We start from the raw sequence: 12,582 nt of genomic DNA, 5'->3' as shown, positions 1-12,582 counted from the left end.
TGCAAGAAATACATTTTTGGACACTACTATAAAAATACAGGATGGGCATATAGACACCACCTTATACCGTAAACCAACTGACTGACAATCTACATGCTTCTAGCTACCATCCCAAACATACCAAACAATCAATTGTATATAGCCAGGTCCTACGTTACAGCCACATACTATAGACAGATTCTCACCTAAGAGATCTACAGCAAACCTCTTTAGAACTAAAATATCCACCTGATGAAGTTAAACAACAGGTCAACAGAGCTAGACTGATACCCAGAGAGAACTTGCTGCAAGACAAGACCCCAAAAAGAGAATAACAGAACACCACTAGTAATCACATACAGCTCCAAAGTTAAAACAGTTCAACACATCATCAGAGATCTACAACCTCTCCTAGACAATGACAGTTCTCTTTCTCAAGCTCTGAGAGGAATACCTTTCATTGCCTACAAACAGCAACAGCCACCCAATCTTAAACAACTCCTCACCCACAATAATACAACAACCAGACTTAACATGGACACTGGTACTAGAGCCTGCAATGAACCCAGTTGCCAACTTTGCTGCCACATACACCCAGACAACACCATTACTGGCCCCAACAACATCAAACATACCATCTCAGGACTATTTAATTGCTCATCTTCTAACACTGTGTATGCCATCAAATGCCAACAGTGCCCTTCAGCAATCTATATTGGACAAACAGGCCAAACCCTACGCCAAAGGATAAATGGACATAAATCTGACATCAGGAATCACAAAAAAATCCTTCCAGTAGCACCTTAGAGACCAACTAAGTTTGTTCTTGGTATGAGCTTTCGTGTGCCTGCATCACAAGACAGAGAAACCAGTAGGAGAACACTTCAATCTCCCAGGACATTCTATACAAGATCTCAAAGTAGCTGTCATATTACAAAAGAATTTCAGAAATAGACTGGAAAGAGAAGTTGCTGAATTGCAACTTATTACCAAACTTAAAACCACGGAGAGACCTGATCTGAATAGAGACATTGATTCTTATCTCATTATACATGACAAAGCTATTTTTAGCCATCTCACCCCTTGCTTTTTCCTGTAAGACCAATTGCAGTTGTTAACAGTCGTCAACAGGTTTACCACACCTATCAGCCAATCACCCATTCCCACCACCCTTCTGAGTACCGTAATACCCCTCCCCACCCTCTCAATATATATAAGGGTCTGGTGACTTCTGTTTAAGTGTATCTGAAGAAGTGTGCATGCACACAAAAGCTCATACCAATAACAAACTTAGTTGGTCTCTAAAGTGCTACTGGAAGGAATTTTTTAAATTTTGTTTTGACTACGGCAGACCAACACAGCTACCTACCTGTATATATAATATCATGTTACCTAAAGTTGAGAAACTAAAATTTGGTTTTTGACACATTGTGGTCCAGGAACATGCTGGAAGTGAGTCCTAGATAGAAATTTGAGGTGGCTAATAATAATAAACCCTGGAATCCAACAGGTTTTTCCTTTGTTTTAAATTGCATTTAATGTACTGGAGCAAATCATTCAAATCAATAAGGATATTTGGAAATTTAACTTGCTGTATGTACACACACACACTGAGAAACTGCTTGCAGAGCAAGGACTTCTCTGCCTTCATAAATGAGAGGTTGTGTAAATACAGGTTGGCCTATTTGACAGCTTGAAGGGGGGAAGCGGCACTCTGCAATTCTGCTCCATGAGCTTCCTTGTTTCCTTCTGTGGAAGGGCTGCAGCTTGCCCAAGTCTAAAGGTATTACAAAGAGTCCAGTGTTAATGCAAGGATGAACAGCTCTTGATGTGTGTTTCCATTACCAGCCACTGCAATGGCAGGCAGAAAAAAGAGGACTGGTTAGTTTGTATGAGAATCCTGGATGCTTTCCACTCCCTCTGAAGGTACGTAGTTTACAGGTAATTCCAGATTCACTTCTGTCATCTAAGGCTCAAGTGGCCTTGATGGTGCAGAGTGCCTTCCATTGGCTTTGACTGGTGGCCCAGCTGTGCTCATATCTAGACAAGGACAGTCTTAACTACTGTAACTTCTGTTGTCTATGATCGGCTGGATTACTGCAGTGCATTATATGTTGGACTTTAAGGTATTTATAGTCTCTCTTAAGAGGGTTAGGATCTGTAAGACTTGTCTTTTATCTGTATAGGTGTGTTTTTAGGTTTTTATTGGTTGTGCTTATTTTAATTGGCTTTAATGTAAGTCACTTTGGGTCACTTTTGTGATTATAATAAATTCTCCCCTTGTAGGCTGAAATCCTGACATTTTCAAAGGACATTCTGAATACAGGGTTTCCGTTGGAGGAAGCATTCATGAGATGTGTTCCGAAATTAACCATGTCCCTTATTTTTTTGACATTCAAAGCAACAGTATGGCAGCTTTACAGGCATTCCCAACGTGTGTGTGTGTGTGTGTGTGTGTGTGTGTGTGTGTGTGTGTGATCATTTCAACCCTATGGCAAATAAACAAACCAACATTCTCCCTTCAGTCTCACAACCCTCCATAAAGACAGTTTCCCAAACTTTGTGGAAAATTATAGCTTTCCAGGGCACCATAAGCAGCGAAGGAAATTATACACTGAAAACAAATTACCTCATGTTCATGGAGTTACTTGAATAGTTTGAAATAAATGAAGGGACTGTTATATCCAAATCTACCTTATGAGTGGTAAAGCAAGGGCTTCATCAGGCAGATAAATATTGCCAGTGCAACCCCCTCAAAAGAGGGTGCAATGTGACTGGCCAATCCTGTGTTATGCTCTGTGCCTCCCACCGCTTTCCACAGTGATATCTGACTGTTGTCCCTGGCCTGTGTGAAAGATGAGCTGAACAAAATGTATACCTTTAGTTCTGTATTTGCTCTTGCCTGGGCACCTGGGTATAAATCTCTGGTGGACTTCTGGCCTACTGTTATTCTGTTGAAAGCTGCAAGTACTTTTGAAATTCACTTTCCACACTATCAGCTATATTGTGTGTCCATTCTCATTCCCACCAGACTGCTGGGGTGAGCAGAGAGGTTTAAAACCCAACAAGAGGTTTACCTTTTTGTTGTTGTTCAGCTTCTTTCTCTTAAAAAAATATGCAATTCATATCACTCCCAGGATACAGTTGTGTTCATCATTCTGTTTATTTTACGTGTGAAGAATGTATTGTAATTGACAGTTTACTGAGAGGAAGTAAGGAGAAATATTTTATATTTCCACTTAGCAAGACTATCCCTTAGGAAATCTACTTTTTTGTATTATTAGTTGTAATGGGTGAAGTGTGGAATGAATGAATGAATAAAGTGGTGTGTGTATGTAAAGACTCTTGTATTCTACAGAGAAAGGGGTCTTCCGGGAAGAGTGAAGTCTTAACCTTGGCAATAGAGGAAAATTGACAGGCACAGAAAACAACCAAGACATGCAACTTTGAGAGAACAGGCAAAGAAAAATGAAAATTCACAATGAAGGTCGTGCAAAAAGAAGGCGAATGAAGGCAAAGCAAAGAAATGAACCTCTTGGCACAAGTGATGGTTTCATTTGTTGCATTATGTAAAATAACCTGCACATCAGTTGAGGTGGGGTGGGCAGAAGAGAGGGCTATATACAGTATAAATCAATTTTATTGCCCTGTAAATGAAAAATTACTGATTTTTGCTTTGGGCTTTTGTGCCCAGTTTATGTATGTTTCTAAATCTTCAGGGATTTCTTCCTCCATTTTAATTTTGTCTAAACTAAGTTGATTTGTGATTCCAATTGCACACACCCCTCCCCCATTTCCTTCTCTCTCTTGGTGTCTCTCCAAAGCCCCTGCTATTCTCTTTACTTTGGCTGAGGGGCCTCCCTAAGGTAGGTCAGATTCACTTCTAACAACGGGAGCCTTAACTTTTTAGAAAGCCATTAAAAAAATACACAAAGTGAAGAGCAGTGAAGGAAAAGCAGGAAGCAGCAGTATTAAAGAGCTAAATTTATTAAAGTTGTATTCTCAACATCAGATTGCTTTAATTGGTCTTAATTCACAAGAACTGTGATTTGCTTTCAGTCCAGGAGCAACATTACAAATGAGGAAGAATGAAAGTTTCTGGTATGGAAAGTGCCTGTCTTGGATATATTAAAGTTTGAATTGGGGGTGTGGGGAGGCAATGAATCTTAAGATCACTTGCTTAGTTTATACCCCTTTTTATTACATCACAGTGACAATATTAAGGTCATCTTTGTAGGGCATTTTTTTAAAAATAAGTGGTTTTGTGCATTCAGCATGCACACCCAGTACACAGGTCCATTTGTTTAACTGTTACTAAATAAGTAAGGTGGGAACACATGCTGAGGATTTGCCTTGTGTTTTCTAACACATTTTAGGATGCTGCCTTATTCAAACCAGTTACAGGTAGGTAGCCTTGTTGGTCTGCCATAGTCAAAACAAAATAAACCATTTATTCAAACCATTTACCCATCCAGCCTCCCACCGCTCCTCTGCCTCCAGCCAGTCCACGACAGCAGCAGGAAGTTTAATATTGCCTTATGACTTGGCTTTCTTGCATATTCCCTACTCAGCCGCTTCCCCAAGATGTGGACCTCTGTGCGCCTTCTTCTGTTGTCAACCCTACTCACTGGAAAGACGGTTTCTGAACGCTGCCCACAAATCTGCCTCTGCGACAGCATCAAGCATCAAGTCATGTGCTTGAACAAGAACCTCACCAAGGTGCCCATTAACATCCCTCAGGTCAGTTCGCGGGAAGCAACGAGGGACGTGCAATACAAGGGTGCACAACTGCACTTCTATGAAGCATCCATAGGGCCCTTTCCTCTGACATCCTACTGGCAAAGTTCAAACTGGAAAGAGATTTGAAAAAAATATTGCCTTGTAAAGTGGTGGACGCTCCTTTATTATTCAGCCAAGGCTGGAATGCTACCAATAAGGGATGTTTAATGGGTTTCCTGCATTAGCAGTGGGTTGGAGTTGATGGCCCTTGAGATTCCCTTCCAACTCTATGAGTCTATGAAACAGCTCCAGTTTCTTTAAAAGTTCTAGTGAAGCCATCTAAGATCTCTCTGACCCAGAGACTTCGTTTTTTAAAGAAGAGCTGCTGCCTCTAACAAATTTCTAATATTAATAATATGTAAATTCATCCATTTACATCATATCTAAGGATTTAATCAGACATTCCTTAATCAATCATATACCTTGAGCCAAGCACTACCTGAAAGAACAATCTCAGCAATTACAAACAGGTCAAAATAATACACATACATTTGATTTCCATTACCTACACTATTAAGACAGTGAGATGATTAATTACGATAGCATTAGCACCTAAGATTGGACCTGTCTACATCCAAAACCTGCACACCTCACCCATGTACCATATTACAATTCCACTACAAATGGATAAAATAGGCATGCCCCCCTTGCATACATCCTATAGTTGGACTCAGTGGCAGAGGAAGCCGCTTGGTCACTTGGGGCGGCAAACCGGGGGCCCAACGGTGGCGCGCGCTGCTCTGCAGTGCACATGCGCAGTGTCGTTGTATACGACACATGATGCACACGCCGTGCGCCGTACGCAGCAGTGCATGTGTTGTGCATATCACGCACGGCGCATGCATGCCGCGCTGCTCCATAGCGGCACCGGCGGGCGGGCCTTGGGTGGGCCGTGGGGTGGAGCGACCGCCGAGCAGGCCGCCGAGCAGGTTTGCGAACAGGCTGCGGACAAGACCGCCTCGCTCCGCGGCTTGCTCGGGGCCCGCCTGCGGGGCTCAGCTTGGGCGGGGCGGGTGCGCCAAGTGTCACCCCCCTCCCCTGGAACCCGGGGCAAACCACCCCCCTCGCCCCCCCTCGCTATGCCACTGGTTGGACTGAGGTTTTAGCTGGAATAATGTGCCACCTAAACATAATCTTATATTGGACTTCCCCATAAAGTGGAAGGGCCACAGCTCAGTGGTAGTGCATCTGCCTTCCATGTGAAGAATCCCATGTTCAATAACCAGATAAAGCTGGGAGAGACTCCCTGCCTGAAAACATCTGCCAGTCAGTGTAAGCAACACTGAGCTGTATGGACCATTGGCCTGACTTAGTATAAGGCAGCTTCTTATGCTCCTAAATCATAACAAGCCAAATAAGTCATCATATTGTTATGACAGACCAAGCACATTCAGAAATCCAAGAACCCAAGACTCTGTTCCAAGGTATTTTATAATAGTCAAAATCATATCACAGATTATATAACTGAGAAAGTACCCCCTTTATTAAAGTGTATTCTATAACCACCTTCTCAAACTAGTTGTTTGATGCAGCCCGAAAATATTACCCACTCCTTTTTGTACAAACTGCTTTATTTGAAGCTTCTGATACCCTGTGGCTACCCAGACCCGAGTCTCCGCAAAACTCTGGTCTCAAGTAGACAAATTCCAATTTGGTATCATGTCCATGTAAACTATACATTTATGCTTTTCCCATCTGAAAAGGTCTCTCAGTCTTTTCTGGGATTGAAATTGAAGTCTGTTGTGGATTCAAAAGGTGAGACCTATGGGGAAAAGTCATTTTCTATATCTACTCCAAGTATGGAATAGTTAATAATTCTCTATTATAACAAACACACCAGGGAGTGATGAATTGACTTTTCATCCAGAGGCAACATTGTTCCAAAAGACAATTGTTCCAAAAGACAATTAGTTCCAAAAGACAATTAGTTGAGGATAAAGCTAATGTTTATCTGTGTAATCAACAGGTCACTCAAAGACTTGACCTCCGGGGTAATGAAATCAAAGTCATCTCTGCAGGAACTTTCTTGCCTATTCCATACCTGACCCACATGAAACTTCAGAGATGCAAGGTGGAAAGCATTGAGGAAGGGGCTTTCAGGGGATTAGGACGGCTTGTCTACCTCAATTTGGCTTCCAACAATATAGCATTCATCTATCAAGAGTCTCTAGATGGCCTCTCCTCCCTCCGGCAGCTTATCCTAGAAAATAATAGCATCGAGGAAATAAAGCCAGGGGCTTTTAGTCAACTGGGCTTCCTCACCTTTCTTAACCTGGCCAGAAACTCCTTGGTTTACCTACCAGATATGGTCTTCCAGGGACTTCAGTTGATCAAGTGGATTAATTTGTCCCATAACTCACTCAATGTGCTTGCCAACGAGGCCTTTGGTGGATTATCGACCCTTAGGAGGCTAAGCCTAGATCACAATGAACTTCAGTTCCTTCCTAACGAGGCGCTCTCTAGATTATCTGGCACAGCCCAGCTAGACCTTGGACACAATCCAATCACTTATATTGGTGAGGAGGCCATTGAGATGGCATCCCTGAAACAGCTCTTCTTGGACAACATGGCCCTTCAGGAGGTCTCACACAGAGCTTTTGTCAAGAGCCCCCTGCTGCACACTCTTGACCTGCATAACAACCAGCTGTCCATGTTGCAGTCACAGACAGAGATGGCCCACCTCAAAAAAATTGACCTAACAGGGAACCCTGTCTTTTGCACTTGTGAAATGCGCCCCTTCAAGGAGTGGGCTGCGAAAGCAAGAATACACGTTGATGTGGTATGTGCTGGTCCTGCTGCCGTTAGGGGAGAGCACCTGGAATCCCTGAGGGCAACAGATATGAAGTGCAGAAGTCATGCCTTGGGTGAGGAGCTGCTGCCTAGCCTGGCCACGGTCACCAGGGAATCAGAGAAGGATGCTGTAAGATGCCCACAAGGATGTACTTGTTCACCAGATTCCCAGCATGCAAACTGTGTCAGGAGAAACCTCCAGAGTATTCCCAAAGGCTTTCGAAGCAGCACCCAACTTCTGGACTTGCGCCATAATGAGTTCCATTCAGTACCGCAAGACTCCTTCCCTGGTTTGAGAAACCTGACATCACTCCATCTGCAAAACTGCAAGATTGCAAGGCTGCAGCCTGGTGCTTTCCAGGACTTGAAAAACCTCATCTACCTTTACCTGTCTAACAACAACATAGATTCTGTAGATGCTGATGTTTTCAAAGGGCCTGCCCAGCTTGCATATCTCTACCTGGACCACAATGGATTCAACCAAATATCCAAAAGCTCCTTCACCCTCTTGCCGAACCTCTTTGCCCTCCACTTGCAACACAACTCCATCGGTCAGCTGGATGATAATGATCTGGCTGGGCTGGAGAAGCTACGCTGGTTATACTTAACAGGGAACCGCATCACTCACATGTCTCCCAAGGCTCTGGGACATGCCAAGCTGCTGGAGAAGCTGCATCTAGACGAGAATCATTTGCAGGAAGTGCCCACCAAGTCTCTCAGAGGGCTGCCCACGCTTAGTGAACTGAAGTTGTCCAAGAATCCCATAAAGTACATTGGGGATGGTGCCTTCCTGCCAGTAGCAAGATCTCTGCAGCACCTGTATTTGGATGATATGGGGCTAGAACAGGTAAGCAGGGGTAGGAAGGCTGGAAATTAAGACCTGCCTTCTCTTGCCATCATATTCCCAAGAACATCCCTTTGCAAATGTTTCTTTGCTTAATTTTATTAAATACCAAGTTCTCAGGTGTCAATAGAAGAATTTTGGAAATTGTACAAATGTGTTAGGAGGCCCTAACCAACCTGTAGGCCATATCTTGCAACCTTCCCCAAATACAAGCTTCACCTCAAGGGGATAAACTTAATCAAGTCAGACTTGCATTGGTTCATCTAGCTCAGTAACCAATTGACAGCAGCTCTCAAGGGTTTCAGACAGGGCTTTTCCCCAGCTCCACTTGGCGATGCCAGGCATTAAGTGCAGGACTTTCTGCATGCAAGGAAGGTGCCTGCCTCTGAGCTAATGACCTTCCCCCTGGACCACAAAATCTGCTCTTAGGCCTTTAACAGAGATATAAAATACATTTTCTAGCAGGTGTGGCTTTTCCACACATTGCAGTGGCAACAGGAGAGGCTGTCCCTACTCAAACTCTGCTGCACAGCTGTTCCATTTCATCTCATGGCTCTTGCAGGCCGAGGGAATGGCCACTGCCCAGTTATCAGGACACAGACTTCTTATGCAAGAAGGTCCCAGGTTCATTCCTTGACATCTCCCGCTATGACTGGGAAAGATGCCTGCCTGAAAAAAACACCCAGAGTGCAGGTAAATGAACCAGAGGTCTGACTCGGTATGCCAGCTTTCTAAACAGCTTGCATCCAAACTACCTGCACAATGTATAAAAATGATCCTGGGGTTATTGCTGTTTTTCTTTTGATTAAAAGCTGCCATCAACTGAAAGGGGCTGGGAGAAGGTACAAAACAGAAACCACGGCAGATGAGCAAATTTAAAAGCTAGAACTATTATTTCCTATATTCCAGCACCCTTATATGTTGAAGATGCTCAGATCTGATAGAGCAATTCCATTTCCCCATCCAAATTTTATTTTATTTGTTATAAAAGTAATATGGAATGACCATAATTTGACCAGTCTGGGGTGGGATGTGGAAGCTAAAGTGCCTGGATAAGTAGAAGAGCACCTTCCAAAGGGTTCTGGTGGGACACACCAAGTGGGTCAATGTCACCAGAAGTTTCAGATAACTGGCTTAGATCAGGATGCTAACGTAGAATTTACTGTTCTGTTTGCAGATTTCCTCTGGTGCCTTCACTGGCTTGGGCCCACAGATAAGAAGTCTGTATCTTGAGAAAAACAAAGTGCGCAGTTTGCCGAACTTACACGGCTTTACAGCTCTGGAGGTCATCAACCTGAGTGATGTTCCTTTCTCTTGTGACTGCCAACTTCTCCCACTACGCAGGTGAGCTGCTAGTTCCCACTACTGCACAAGGGCTTGTAGAACAGCAGTGGATAGAATGTTTGTCTCTCTTCCTTATTTGGCAGGGCTTCAAACGCATCCTATTAACATGCTCAGACTAGCACTCTTGCCAGCCATCTCAGCAAAGTGATTATGGGCACTGTTCTAGTTTCTGTTACCTAGTCACGAAATTGTACAGTAATTCAACATGTTCCTCTTTATTGCCAATAAACCAAACAAGGGATGGGGGAGGCCCAAGAGCAGCAACTACGAAGCAACTCTTTCATTATACCAACTCACTTCAAATGCTATTGCATCTGCTTTCAAGCCAATATGCTTTAAGCTGACTCAAATGCTGCAGTGTCATTCTAGACTAAAGCTAGGTAAGAGACAGGCAACCCAACACAATTTGAAAAGGTGGCTCATTCGTTTATGCATCAAGCTGATCGGCTGAGCTCCATAGTTGCCTAGGTTGACTTAGAATTTTTTAATTTTTTTAAAATTAATTCATTAATGAAATCATCAAGTCTCCATACCTTCCTTTCTCCTCTTCTATGTTTCACAATACAGTAACTGAAGATCCTCTTGTATCAAGAAGCAAGCTCTCAGAAATGTAGGAAAGTGTGTGACTGTGAAGATACAAAGGCTTAACACTTAGGCTGATTATATTGCCTCACTTCCTCCTTTTCAGGTGGCTTGACAAGCTGAATCTTAGAGTTGGAGCCACCTGTGGCTCCCCAGCAGAGGTACGTGGCCAGAAGGTGAAGCTCGTAACTATCTTCCAAAGCTGTCCAGGCTGGAATACCAAGAAGACAAAACGAACCAGTTCAACTAAAGCCAAAGCCAAAGCCAAGGCTGGAAGGAGCTCCAGTAAGAATAGGCAGCAGCAGGCTGGAAATATACGAGTCAAGAAAAGCAAGGAAAGCAGAAGCAGGAAAAGCAAGTTGCTGAAAATGCGCTTCTCCACTAATAGGGGGAGAAAGGCTTGAGAGGGGGCACATTTTTATGGCCTGTAAATCCCTCCATACTACAAAAGGTGCGTTTTCAAAGGGATACTTGATAATTATACCAAAAGTCAATCTTAGATGTTAAAGAGGCAGGCAAGTGGAGCGGTATGCCATAGCTGTCTGTCTGTACAATCATGCACCAAGCATGGTTGAAATCTCCAAGATGCTTGTATAGGCAAATGTGCACACTTTTTTCTATAGTTTTCTATAGTTTGTTCTGCTAGTCTGGAAGTAGTGCAAGGTAACGAGTACTCCTCTTGTCACCATGATTTAGCCAGACATGTCCTGCACACTTTCCAGTCTGTCTGTATTTAACAAGGGCTTAAAAATATAAGAGCTTGCCATACATACATACATACATACATACATACGTAAAGCTTTCTCAAGGTTGCTGAATTTTTTGCCCACAGCTGAACTGTGTGCTGTTTCTGCATCTTTGCTAAACTGTAAAATAACCCAGTATCAACCAGGAGCATTTTGTTGAAGTAGAAACAGCAGTTTCTGTTAGAGGAGATAGTTAGAAAGTTGACTTTGTTAAGTATATTAGTTATTAAAGTTAATGCTCTCGTAATGCTTTTTCTAAGCATTGGAATATTTGGGCTAAGCTACTATTTGGCTAAGTCTTTGCCTTCTGCTACTCATTGTATTCAGTATGCCAAATTTATGCATTGATGATCTACTATGCCAATAGCCTTTGGCACTATATACAGAGAATTTTGCAATTCAGAGTTGAGGAATTTGTTGTGAATTCTAGCATAGCTTACCACAGAAGAGCAATAATTGGGTAGTGCTAGGAGCTCACCATCTGTAAGCAACCAATGCTTTTCCCAAGGTTAAACTGCCTCTTATCTCTGGTGTGTTCTGGAGTTATCTCTGGAGGCGGCAAACATTTTACAAGAGACAAAATATGGGGGATTTGACGCAATAGCGAAAGAATGTGCATTGAAAGAACCATGGGATAAGATGGTTCCAAAGAACCAAGATGTCTCCAAACAAAAATGAAATCAAGTGTTTCACAGCAAGAAACAAAAGCAGCAGTGGGGGGCACATTTGTAGCATAGCAGATTTACAGCCTTTTCCTACTTTCAAGTTCCTTTGCTTGCAAAACGACTTCTTTCTAAGCCTCCATGCTAAAGTTAGCAGCTGAAAGCCTCAAATCAGGAAGCACCTTTTCACTGTAAGAAGCATCAGACAATGGAACAAGTTGCCCAGGGAAGTAGTGAGATTTCCTCCTAGGAGCTTTTCAAAACACCAGGATGATGGAAAAACACGCTCAAGAATGGGCATGATTTTAAATCCCAGGAAGCTGCCATTGCAGTGGGCTGGCCAGTATTTATTCCAACCATTATTTCACAAGAAGAATTAAATGTGTCATTATTAATATTTTCTCAAATGGCAACCCCCTTCTGGAGATATACCACGGCCCATCTGCTCTCGTGGTGAGAATTTTAAGACTGGCTCATAGTGGCAATGTGGGTGCTCCTGCGAATGTGAATCAGGTAGTTGTTGCCTTCACCGTCTCAGAACAGATTCTCATAGGCTTAGGCCCACTTTTAACCACTCCAGGGGACCATTGCTGGACTATGGCTGTCATCTGTATGGGATGCTGGCAGCTACAGCAACAAAACAAGGAAGGTCAAATTTCCCCCCATTCCAGATCTTCCAAATTCATATTCTTAGAAGAAAGTGCATTGCCAGTGCAATGTAAGAGACAGATCTTAAATGTCACTCTAGTAAAGAATAACAGGAGGTACCACAGCTTAATGACATTGAAATCGAAATGAAAACTCCCCCACAGCTTCAGGGCTGTTTCTTACGTGTAACTAAATGCACAAAGAATTA

The 12,582-nt window shown here is 43.0% G+C and overlaps 1 protein-coding gene across 2 annotated transcripts; it reads left to right on the top strand.

The window, feature by feature from the left end:
• Positions 1-1,769: 1,769 nt before the first annotated feature.
• Positions 1,770-10,874, top strand: CHADL (chondroadherin like). Of its 2 annotated transcripts, none has more exons than XM_033163006.1 (5): positions 1,770-1,905; positions 4,551-4,719; positions 6,725-8,395; positions 9,570-9,736; positions 10,425-10,874. In XM_033163006.1, exons 2-5 carry the CDS (start codon positions 4,564-4,566, stop codon positions 10,720-10,722), a joined length of 2,292 nt encoding a protein of 763 aa, XP_033018897.1. In that variant the 5' UTR covers positions 1,770-1,905; positions 4,551-4,563; the 3' UTR covers positions 10,723-10,874. The 2 variants fall into 2 exon arrangements, with proteins under 2 accessions (XP_033018897.1, XP_033018896.1); XM_033163005.1 differs by lacking the exon at positions 1,770-1,905 and adding an exon at positions 3,777-3,845.
• The last annotated feature ends 1,708 nt before the right edge of the window (positions 10,875-12,582 follow it).

The sequence above is a fragment of the Lacerta agilis genome, chromosome 10 (genome assembly GCF_009819535.1).
Source record: "Lacerta agilis isolate rLacAgi1 chromosome 10, rLacAgi1.pri, whole genome shotgun sequence".
Classification (NCBI taxonomy): domain Eukaryota; kingdom Metazoa; phylum Chordata; class Lepidosauria; order Squamata; family Lacertidae; genus Lacerta; species Lacerta agilis.
Note: the sequence above shows the minus strand (reverse complement) of the source record. Positions and strands in the feature narration are given on the sequence as shown.

Excerpts from the sequence above, each read along its gene's own strand:
- CHADL (XM_033163006.1), top strand. The coding sequence starts at position 4,564 with ATGTGGACCTCTGTGCGCCTTCTTCTGTTGTCAACCCTACTCACTGGA. Across the intron at positions 4,720-6,724 it reads TGCCCATTAACATCCCTCAG|GTCACTCAAAGACTTGACCT; the intron begins GTCAGTTCGCGG and ends TGTAATCAACAG. Across the intron at positions 9,737-10,424 it reads CAACTTCTCCCACTACGCAG|GTGGCTTGACAAGCTGAATC; the intron begins GTGAGCTGCTAG and ends CCTCCTTTTCAG.